General features: G+C 41.2%; 1 protein-coding gene across 1 annotated transcript in view; it reads left to right on the top strand.

Annotated features, from left to right (window-relative positions):
• Positions 1 to 11518, top strand: part of NADSYN1 (NAD synthetase 1) — a 33192-nt gene extending 21674 nt beyond the window's left edge. Inside the window, exons 15-21 of the mRNA XM_081836737.1 lie at positions 612 to 747; positions 1444 to 1550; positions 2346 to 2477; positions 3232 to 3301; positions 4216 to 4344; positions 5433 to 5609; positions 11055 to 11518. Of these exons, the coding sequence (XP_081692863.1) occupies positions 612 to 747; positions 1444 to 1550; positions 2346 to 2477; positions 3232 to 3301; positions 4216 to 4344; positions 5433 to 5609; positions 11055 to 11108 (805 nt within the window). The 3' untranslated portion in view covers positions 11109 to 11518. The remainder of the gene's footprint in view (positions 1 to 611; positions 748 to 1443; positions 1551 to 2345; positions 2478 to 3231; positions 3302 to 4215; positions 4345 to 5432; positions 5610 to 11054) is intronic.
• Positions 11519 to 12009: the final 491 nt, after the last annotated feature.

The raw sequence follows: 12009 nt of genomic DNA, 5'->3' as shown, positions 1-12009 counted from the left end.
CACATTAACTTTTGCAAAGGTCGGCAAGGCTAGAGAACTTGGTAGTTTAATCAGAAATCTAAAGTGTCTTCTGTGACATTCAGTTCTAACTTGTCTATCTTCAGTGAGTTAAACACCTGACAAACTTTGGCTTGGTTCCTGAGCTAAGTGAATTTAAGGAAGTTCATGAAATGAAAGTTTATTGTTGCCTTCTCCCCTACAGCTGTTGCCTGAGTCCCCTAAAATCTCTCTGGAGGTTTGGGGGGGGGGTTGTCTTGAAGATTGTAGAAGGAGGTATTGTTATGGGAGGTGGGGATGGAAAGTGTTCATTCTGTGAACTTCAATAAGCCACCTGGGGACCAAGCCTAGTTTTGCACAGGAATCTCTTCCCCCAGAAGCCTCTGGGGGGAACATTGTTCGCCAGGCTTTTCGTGATTCTTAGGGGCCTCTGCAGGTTAGATGAGGAGACAGGAAACTTTCCTTCTATGAACTTCCCTAGGTTAACTTATATTTGGCTCCAAGCCTTTAATTCTTGTTAGACAGTAAAGTATGTTAAAGCAAACTTATGAATTTTGTCTTGATGAGGTAGAGAATGCTTTTCTTTGGTGGTAAGTATTTGTTTCTTCTCTCAGTTATCATATAAACATAAACATAGATGGAGCTGTGAAGGCTGTTTGGAGCATTTTCAATGCCGTAACAGGACGATTGCCCCAGTATAAAGTACATGGAGGAAGTGCCACGGAAAATATGGCCCTACAAAATGTGCAGGTAATTTTATGTATATTTATTTTTTCCTACTGATTTACTGGGGACTTGGTGATTCTTCTGACTATGGTAGACTTAGCTGCTGAAGTCAGATTTCTCTCGCTTTAGACTGACATCATATAATTTCTCTTTTTTGCAGTTTTAGTTCTCTTTCTTTGCTAGCAACATCTATTGCCTACTGTCCTTAGGAAGAGGAGTTGGCTCTTTTGCACTTCTTACAATACAGAGTAATCTACTAAACATTCCAATAACTGACCTTGCTCCCACTTACTTTGTTATGTCAGGAACCTCATGCCTGGGAGCTGAATATGGCCTTTCAGGCCTCTGTTTCTGTCCCTTGAGACTCTCCCCAGGCCACACATCCTCCTTAGGCATGTCCTTGTGAGTTTTTGCCTGGCTGGAATGTGTCCTTGAACTCTGATAGTGCCTCTTGCTTGCTTGGATAGAGGATAGAAAGGGGTGCATGAATCTCTGCGTAAGCACCAGCCTACTGATATTCATTGCCCCACCCACTTTGGCCTCTGCCCACCGCAGGCATGTGGTCCCCAGAAGGTTCCCCAGAAGAAAATGTGGCCCGCAGGCTTTATGTAATTCATACTGTTCTTAATATCCTCTTGCTGAGACTGTTTGACCTGCCACAACCTGCCACTAGAGAATTCCTTCTTCCTTAAAACCTGGTTGTCTATATTTGACTTCTAGGCCAGGATAAGAATGGTACTTGCCTACCTGTTTGCACAGCTGTGCCTATGGAGTCGCGGAATGCCAGGTGGATTGCTAGTGCTTGGAACATCTAATGTGGATGAAAGGTATGCATCTTAGGGGTTAGGAATGAAGCTCTCTAAATAACTTCAGTAGATATCTAAAATGCTGGTAGAGACAAAAATATCATTGATGGGTTTGGGTTTTGTTACAAAACATAGTGCTAATCTCAAAAAACAACAACAAAAACTTGTCCAGTTTTCTTCTATATTCCAGTTTGGTGCCTCAGCAATCATACCTGCTCAGCATTTTGGTTTTCTACAATCAGCTTGTGGGTTTTGTTTCTGCTTTCTCATTATCTTTTGTTCCACTTTCGTTAACATCAGTTAAACAGTTACTGAAAACATATACAAAACCATTTAATTGGATATAGGAAGTGGATTGAGAAAGTTGTGCGTGTAGTACACACCTTTTACTTTCTCAATATGTTTGCTTAATATGTCTGATTAAAAATGGATGGCAAACTGTACTGATCAAGTAGAGTCCATTAATTCAGTTATGTAATATCTGTCAACTATTACTCACCATGATGGCACAACATCCAGCTGTTCAGGGCTGACCGAAAGTGGGAAGTGGGTCATTCCAGGAATACTAAAGTTTCTCATGTTTTGTCTGAAACAACTAATAGTAGATTCTCCTTCTGTGGAAATTTCAAAGAAAGGAGTTGTTCAGACAGCCATGGTCATGAATTTCAGTGAGTCTACTCTGGATAAACATTAGTTGAACACAACCACTAAAATGTTTATACTGTTGCATGACAATGTGTAAGAATCTGGACCTTTTTCTCTCATTTCCTTTCTGGATTAAATGCAAAGTAAAAATACTTGTGTTCTGTCTGTCAGCCTTCGTGGATATTTCACAAAGTATGACTGTTCCAGTGCTGACATCAACCCTATTGGTGGAATTAGGAAGACAGACTTGATCAGCTTTATCCAGTATTGTATCGATAATTTTCACCTAACGTCGCTCAGAAGGTAAGACGTGCAGTGATGAAGCTTAGGCTTTCCTTTAAACTGGACTACACTCTTGACACCACAAACTCTCCTATGATGGTTGCATGTTAGTATGATTGAAGTCTGACCCCAATTAGGACTTTTGACTAAATTTCAATCCGTTTTTGAATGCCAGCAAGAAACAGTATTGCTTACCCTAAAAAACAATTGTAATTGACAGCTTAGTTGACCAATGGGAAATAGTTTCCTGAGGCCAACTGTATTCCATCATCTTGACATTGATTGACAATTTATGTATGCTTGCCATTCAGTAGAAACAAAACCACAAAGGAGATAATAGTGGGAACTGCATGTGACAGACACCCGCACTTAAAATAGGTGCTGGGTAATATGTTTTATTGGAAAAATCCCTCTGTGTATTCCCACAGCAGACATTTTCATGTAACTCAGAGGACCTAAGTAAGATTGAGGCACCTTTACAACAAAACTAGAACTTTATTTGTTTACACTTGAAGGGGGATTATAGCTTAGTGGTTACCTTTGAAAGGCACAGCACTTTGTTTCAAACCAACAGCCTTTACAGAAGATTTAAGACCTTCCTTGACTTGACACTTAAACCTGTCCTTGGAAAGTCATATCTCCCCCTTGATAATTGTTCTGGGGAAAGGGAAACACAGTGAGTCCTTGATGTAAGTAAGCTTCCCCCTTGCAAGAAGAGCTAATTCTTCAAAGGATACCCAAAAACTAATCCGACTGGATTCTTTTTCTTTTTCAGTGTTGTGTCTGCACCCCCAACAGCAGAGTTGGAGCCCCTGATAAAAGGAGAGGTCACTCAATTAGATGAGGTAAAGGACAGCAACTACAAAAACCCCTTGGAAGCCTGATGTGTAGCTGCTGTTTGTTTGTTTGATTGATTGATTAATGTTCCTGATTACTCTACATTATGTCTTGGTTTTGTGACTCAGGCAGCACAAACAAATCAATGCAAATGTGCAAACATCACATCTTTTCCTTCAATTATTTCTCCAGCAAACCAATAAGGCATTTCAATTATAATATCTTGTATTGGACATGATGTCAGTGAGGGAAGCTTCTGCGCAGCCGAGAAGGCTTGGTCTGACAGCTCTGAGTTAGTTTGTGGCAGCTGTGAAAAAGGGAAATTCCATGCTCTGGATCAATAGAAAAGGAGTTGAAAAGAAAACTGCCAACACCACAGTGTCATCATGCAAATTTACACCACAACTCCTTCAGGAATACAATGTACAATTCTGGTTGCCTCACCTCAAAAAGGATATTGTAGGGTTGGAAAAGGTCCGGGAAAAGGCAACCAAAATGATGAAATGGATAGAGCATCTCCCCTATGAGGGGAAGTTGCAGAATTGGGGAATTTTTAGTTAGAGAAAAGGTGAGCAAGAGGTGACGTGATAAGAAAATTATGCATGGTATGGAGAAAGTGGATAGAGAAGATGTCTTTTCCCCTCAGAAACTTGTCGACATCCATTGAAGCCAAATGATGGCTGGATGGGAATCATTCCTTCTGCTTTGCTAGGTTTTTTTTATTGAAAAGAGTTGGGTCTATACATGAAAGAGCATTCAAATTGCCCTTTTATTCTGCCATGTATAAAGAAAAGTCTCTTTTCCAAGTCCCCGGACAGCCTCAGAACAGATGATAACTGGGCTACATGTATCATGGGTCTGATTCAGTTGATGGTGGCTCCTTAGGAATTCACGGTTTTTATCTTAATCCATGTGATTTCAGGAAGACATGGGGATGACGTATGCTGAACTCTCTGTATATGGCAAACTAAGGAAAATAGCCAAGTCTGGACCATACACTATGTTTTGCAAGCTAATCACAATGTGGAAAGATATTTGTACTCCAAGAGAGGTAATTAGAACCCTTGTCCCATGTTGGGAGGTGAGATTTGGGAGTTGGGATGCTGCGGAGATGAATGACATGATATTTTGCAGGCAGGGTGCTAATGTTGGGCATGGTGTTCAAAGGCTGCAGCAATGAAATTGTCAGCTGCAGGAAAAGCTTAATGGCAGAAGGACTTGAGGTTGTCATTTTGTTTTCTTTCGAGTGTAGAGGAGGAAGAGAATTCCATTTGGTCTGCATTTTTAAGCAAATGCAGGACCTAATTCTCAACTCCCAAACTAATACATTGATTAGAATATAATTATCTTTCAGATGTTGTATTTCTCCAACTTGTTCTAAGATCAAACATACCACAATTCATTTAAAAATGCATATTTTATGATGAAATGTATTTTAAAATGTTATGTTGAGATAAAATACATATTTAAAGTTGCATTTTATTGCATATTTAAATACATTCTTTGTAAAAACATATTTTTAAAATAGCAGATTATCATGGAAACAGAATAGAACTGATTTATAAATATATATGTGAAATTGACACAGGCTGGAAATGGACTGATGTGTCCATTCCCATTGAGTGCTATATATATTCAGAAGAAAGGAGATTGATGAGTATTTGGGAGAAGACAATTTTATCAATTAATTGGCCCAAGATTGATGTATTATGGGAATTTGGGAGTGAGTTGGAGACTTTCTCTTTTTCTGTGTGTGTCAGACAGAATTTGGCCACCATTTTGGACAGAGTCCATTTTTTATGCACATGTCATTGGCAGGTCCTTCAGCACAGATACTGAGGCTTAAGAACTTTATAGATTGTTAAAATCTGACCAAGAATATATAAGGTGAAATCAATTCAACCCTGAGAGATGCAGTGGCATAATTCAGACATCTTGCCAAGTCACGATTGAGGAAGCTTGGAATCAGTACATTCTGATACATATTCTGATGTGTATTCTCATTCTCTTGCTGAATCTAGTATGCTATACTAAAAAGATCCGTCTTTTAAGAGCCCTTTTCTCATCTGGGATTCTGATTGCGGTTGTGAAGCACCTTCAGGTTGTTTTATTCTTGAAATTTTGTGTGTTGTACACCAGGTGGCGTCCAAGGTTAAGCATTTCTTCCGAATGTATTCTATCAATCGACACAAAATGACAATTCTCACCCCATCCTACCATGCTGCAGACTATAGCCCTGATGACAACCGTTTTGATCTGAGGCCCTTTCTTTATAATACCACCTGGTCCTGGCAATTCAGGTGCATAGATGAACAGGTAAGTGGGAGCCTTTTCTTTATTTAATGTCAGAGCCCAAGTGCGGGGAACATTTGACCCTCCAGATGTTGCTGAACTGCAACTTCCATCGCCCCCTAGGCCTAGTCCATAGCTCAACAACATCTGGAGGGCAATTTTCCATAGTTGTTGACATCATGATGATGCATAATATACTCAGTATATGTATAATGGAAGTGTGGTTAGTAATGTACAGTGGTACCTCTGGTTACGTACTTAATTCGTTCCGGAGGTCCGTTCTTAACCTGAAACTGTTCTTAACCTGAAGCACCACTTTAGCTAATGGGGCCTCCTGCTGCTGCCGCACCGCCGGAGCACAATTTCTGTTCTCATCCTGAAGCAAAGTTATGGGTTAGCGGAGTCTGTAACCCGAAGCGTATGTAACCTGAAGCGTATGTAACCCGAGGTACCATTGTACATCTCCAGTAGAGAGAAAACAGTGACCATAACAAGGAGCTAAAATATTCTATAGAAATGGAAAATATTGAAGTAGTTAAGTGTTATGGAGACCCTTATAAGCAAGCAGAAGTTCATTTAATGAACGAGCTATTCTATAGGCACCCTTTCTCTTGAGGTTGGTCAGCATGGCAGACGTTACCATCAAATTTCATAGCCAAGCAGGGATTGGAATCTGGGGTTCTTGGGTCCATGCGCAACAGTTTAGCCCAGAGGTGGAAAACCTGTGGCCCTCCAGCTCCCATCAGCTCCAGACAGCATGGCCAGGGATAAAAAAGGGGGGGATGGGGTCTGTAGTCCAGATTCCTCACTGTTCAAACCTACACTAGTAATGGCATTTGTTTACAATCATCTAGCTTTCGGAGCAAAAGTTGATGTCTGTGGATGTCAAAACTACCTCTTTTAAGGGGTCCCAAACCCATTTCCTAACTTGCTTTTTTTTTTTGTTGGACCATTGGGTGAGGAAGCTTCTGAGCCATTGTCCATCCCCTCCAGTACAGGCAGAATGGATAGCTTTATGTAGCCTTCAATTTTGGGTACATGAGTGGGGAGAAGACGTGTGTCTTGCAAAGCTTAGGCTCCCTCCTGAATTTACCTGTAATGAATGTGGTGGGCATTCATGGCCATGCTCCCTCTTTGCCTCTCCTCTGTCTTTTGCAATACTATTTCTCACACCTGGATAAATGTGAGCTTACCCCAGCCAAGGCCTTGATTTAAATAATAATAATAATAAGCGTTTGTGGGGCTTGAACTGGCTTTCTTGCCCAAAGCAAGGTTCATTAGGTTCGTAGCTGAAGTCCTGCTTTGCAGCAGCATTCAGCTTGGTCAGTGGAGTTTTAGACCTGGATATGGTTCTGTTCCAAGACAAGGTACTGGAAGGTATGGAAAAGATCAAGCAAGCTTCATAATTATGACTTGCTTGTGGTCTTCGGTCACAGCTGTAACATTATTTTAATGTATTTTCTTTTGCTGGACAGAGGAATGTTAACACCTTCACATTTTCCCTGCCAAAGATTTTTACACCTTGGTTGCCTTTAATAGTATGTTTATGCATGCAATAAAATGCTAATTCCCACCTCCCTGAAATGCCAGACATGCTGTAATAGTATCTGACTTCCTGGAAACGCAAGATAAAAGATGCCATGTGGTCCCTGCTTCTTTTCTTTCTTTCTTTTAAGTGTTGTATTGTTTTTCCATCATTTTTTCCACAATGTAGACCTGACCCAGTCTCATTGAAGTCAAAAGGGGGGAAAAACCTTACTAGCTTCAGTGAGAGCTCGTTTGGATGTTATTGCGGGGTCATATTTTTAAAATCTTTCTGTGCCTGTAATAATTTATGGGCATGATTAATCGGGGCTTAAGTATCTAATTACCCGGTATATTGGTGTAGTCATTAGCCTTTGCCAGATGCCTAGGCAATATTGCCAGGTCTTGCAGCCTTATGTGGAGCTTGGACTGCGCACAAGTGTTATGCTGGCAGCCGGATTGCTCAGCTTAAGCAGTTTGAATTGTCAGGAAGGATGACATTCCTAATATCTCATGTATTCAGGAGGCTTGAATTGTAGAGTAGGAAGGGATCCCAAAGGTCATCTAGTCCAGCCCCCTGCAATGCAAAAATCTCAGCTAAAGCATCCATGACAGAACACCAGAATGATTTGTGTTGCAGGCCCAGGATCCCTCTTCCCATTCCCTGCCCCACTCACTCACTCACTCAGCTAGTTTCTGGGGCTAAAGCTAAAGCCACATTCCATGTGTTTGCGGACCCCTGCAACTCTTGGCATTTCCCTTTTCACTCCCGACTACTTCCTTGCCAGTGTCCCTTTGAAGGCCACAACTGGCACAGAGTTGAATTGTTGGTGTGAGCGAAGTTGCACTTTTTCACACCAAAGCATTTCTGGGCCTCTCTCGTGGTCCTTGGGATGCCGTAGAAGGACTGCTGTGCTCTCTTCCCATCAGAGCCATGGAGAGACTTTAAGGGATGTAACTCTGCTGGGCAGGAGAGAGGGAGACACCCTGGGACAGCAATTTCAATTGCAGCTGCTCAGATCCTGAATGCTAGGCTATTTCCTAACACTAGTGTATGAGCACCAGTTATGGGTCGCCACTACAGCCCTATGAAATGTTGAAAGGAAGTACCCATTTAGTGTGGAAACTGTGGCTCATTGGAAACATGCTCATCATGATGAGGGGGCATGTATAGTTACCCTTATGGGAGTTGGAGAGGAGAATGGTGTTTTCTTTTTATTATTATTATTATTATTATTATTATTATTATTAATACCCTGCCCACCTGGCTGCTTTTCCCCAGCCACTCTGGGCGGCTCCCAATAGAATATTAAAAACACTATAAAATATCAAACGTTAAAACTTCCCTAAACAGGGCTGCCTTCAGATGTCTTTTAAAAGTACGATTGCCTCGACATCTGCTGGGAGGGTGTTCCACAGGTTGGGCGCCACTACCAAGAAGGCCTTCTGCCTGGTTCCCTGTAACCTCACTTCTTGCAGGGAGGGAACCACCAGAAGGCCCTCGGAGATGGACCTCAGTGTCCGGGCTGAACAATGGGTGTGGAGATGCTCCTTCAGGTATACAGGGCCAAGGCCGTTTAGGGCTTTAAAGGTCAGCACCAACACTTTGAATTGTGCTCAGAAACATACTGGGAGCCAATGTAGGTCTTTCAGGACCAGTGTTATGTGGTTTTTTTTAGTGTCCCTTGGTGAGAACAGACAGGGCAGAGCTTGTGCGATATGAGTTAAGCTATTTTCATGCAAGAGGAATTGCCACAGCCTGCTATGGCAAACAACCTGGGGTGCTTGCTTGCCTTCTCTACCAGTAGTTCTGCTCACAAGGAAGCACCCCGGTCTGCCATTTGGAACAGAAAATTGGGTCCATTGACTCACAAAAGCATTTCTGTGCTTCTCAGTTTGTTTGTTTGTTTTTTTGAATAATATTTATTAAAGTTTTCCAATTAATTACAAATTAATAAAACATCCAATTTCAAATCTTTTTCCAATTACATCCTTTCAGGACTTCCCCTTCCCTCCCCCCCTTGTATTCCAAATCTCTCAAATGATCTCAACAAGTTCTTCTCCTCAATTCAGACTTGTTATCCTTAACCCAAATTTTTTTTTTTTTAAAAAAAACAACATTATTTTCCATTCCCCTAAAATCGGCTTATTCCCACCACGAGTTCCCCACTTTAGAATACCATGTAGATGTATATGGCCTAAATAAAACATAGCTTACGCCCTTTGGATTCCACATTTCCCACCCCCCCTTTTCCCGGTTGCGTTCCCAATGTTCCTCAATGTCCGATATTTCCACGTCTCTCTAAGTCATAGTCCTTTGCCAGTCCTCTTTAGTTTCGAATGTCCAATCATGGAAGGATTCTGTCTCAAAGAAAGGCCCATTTTTTCCATCCAGATTTTTATATCCAGGAGTGAAAAACTCCAAATTATAATCCTTAAGCTTGTCAAATCTGGATGTCCCAAACGTCCCCACTTTTGACTTGGTCCAATTCTTGTTATTTTGTTGTTCTTATTGATCACACTCCTCTTTCTATTTCTTTCTGTCCCTGTTTTCCTGCACAAATGTCCTAATTCCAAAAGTTAGTTCCTTTACAGAGGCTTGTTATTCAGAAACAAAACATTACGTCAAGTTCCTTTCATTCCACAACAGATGATTCCATTGTCTTCTTCGGTGTAATGGCCTCTGTAGTCATAATAATGTTCCATTTCTGCAGTTTCCCAGGAGATAAACAGTTCTGTTCCAATTTCCAGCTAAAACCACTTGTAATATCCCTCGGCTCCTCTAGGTGGATTGCAAAAACTGAGTTCTCTTCCAGATCGCGTCCATTAGCCCTAGTAACTTTATAATCCTTATTTAAAACAATTTGTATCCAATTTATAACAAATGTAACCAGCAAAGTCCTTGTAACATAGTCTCTATCTTATTTTCCGCTTTGACAGCTCTTTGACAGCTGTCAAAACTTGCCTTTCTCCTCTCCAAACTCCGTCATCGATCGCTCCCGGGGTTCCAGGGGGGGTTGTTTTTAAGTCCGAATTCTACTTTCCTCCTCCAGCTCAATCTCATATTCTTCACTCGTGAGGTTAAAAACTTGCCAAAATGATGTTACTCCGATCTTAGTTATCAGATCCTTTGCTTTGACCCTTCTACAATGGAGGGGGTGGCTGACTTCCTTTTTTGCGCCTCCCCCGCTCGCTCCGAAATTTTTAAAATTTTTGTCCCTCTTTTTAGTCCAAGTTCCAATTACTTACGGGTTGTTCTTTTAGGTCCGAATTTTCAAAGGAAAAAGCCAGCGCTCTCCGCCGAATGGCATGCGGCTTCGCACGGCAGGGATAGCAGAGGACTCAAAACACCACGCTTCTCCCCGGCACCCGATCCGTAGCCTTTAAAAAGGCTCCTTCACGAGTCGGGAGGGCGCTAACGGTGTCAGCCGAGTCTCCATGTCCACGGCCCCCGTGGCCGTGGTTTTTAAGGGTCCCCGCATCGCCGGTGCGGTAGGACCCAGCCCCTGCCGTGCAGGCTCCCTCCGGAGCTCGGAGGGAGTCCGCCATTCGGCGATGGCGCCGACCCGGAAGTCTGTGCTTCTCAGTTTGTTTCCCTGCTGCTTGGAATACTGGTTGTGATATTTTACCCACAAGCAGATCTGTTTGTTGGGAGATATTCCAGGTTCCCTGCTTTAAACTGAAGGTTGAGATATGTTTGTCTTCCAAGCAAAGTGTGTTAGGTGACAAGCTTTCAGGAGACAATGTAGAGAAGTCATGGGCTGGAAGGGTTAAGAACCCCACCTGCTGATTCTGTTCCACTTTTTCTTGGAAGAAAAAGCCACAAGGGTTGGGGAGTTGATGCAGTTATTTGTGCATAACGTATAGTTCAGCTCTTAATTGGAGTTTTGTCCTGCCTGGATCTTGATGAAAGGTTAAATGGTTGCTTGAACTTCTGATTTGCAGGTTTCAAAAGTAGAATCCAAGGAAGCGAACTCCAAGCTTGAAGAAGTGGCTTGATTCCTCTCACTCTTGTTGATATCTTGAAGATCAGAAGTTCTGCAGATTCCCTGAATTATTTTCATCATCATTTTTGATTATGTTACTGATTTATGTTACTGTAATATCAACAGTAGTAAACAATTCAAACTGAACACATAAAGTATGATTATGATTGTAAAATTTTTCCAATTACACAGTTTAGTGTGTTTTCTTGGTTTCTGATTGTCTCTTTATTAAGGACATTTTAGTCCTTGTTTTGAATCATCCCTCTCCACAGTTTGACATGAGACAGTCTCAGCTGTTTTTTTAAATCAATAGCTTTTATTTTATTTTTAGAAAAATCAACAATCACGAATAATAAATTAAACTAAATGTTTAAACAGAAAAGAAGAAAAAGCACTGACGCAGAATAAAATTGCAGAATTGAATTGAATCAGTCTATTTTCTAAGAAATTGCTCTTGCTGTCATGAACCTGTGAGATTATAGAAGCGCCAAGTTTACGAATTCTAAAGTTGGTCAGACTCTTCACTATAATCAGTAACATGTGCAGAATTAAGACCAACAAAGTAATAATTCAGTTGCACTTTTTGTATACATTAAAGATTTAAGATGGATCAACATCTTGGATGACTGTTCCAAAACTTTGGTTACTTACGGGTCATATAATATGATTTGGCCATTTAAGTTGCCTGGATTTATTGCAGTGTTCTGGCTGGGGTGGCAACTTTTAGAACACGAGTAGTAGCTGTGTCTGAGGTTTTGGATGAAACAAAAAATGTTCAATACTTGGAAACCATTGGAATATATGGAAATAATTAATATGACCAACACCAGTCATAGCAACTCAATCTTTAGTTTGGGAAAATATTTGCTCCTCTAATGAACAGTCTGCATATGATTTTTCTCTTTTAACTTGTT

Source organism: Podarcis erhardii (assembly GCF_964252035.2).
Source record: "Podarcis erhardii genome assembly, chromosome: 1".
NCBI lineage: Eukaryota > Metazoa > Chordata > Lepidosauria > Squamata > Lacertidae > Podarcis > Podarcis erhardii.
Note: the sequence above shows the minus strand (reverse complement) of the source record. Positions and strands in the feature narration are given on the sequence as shown.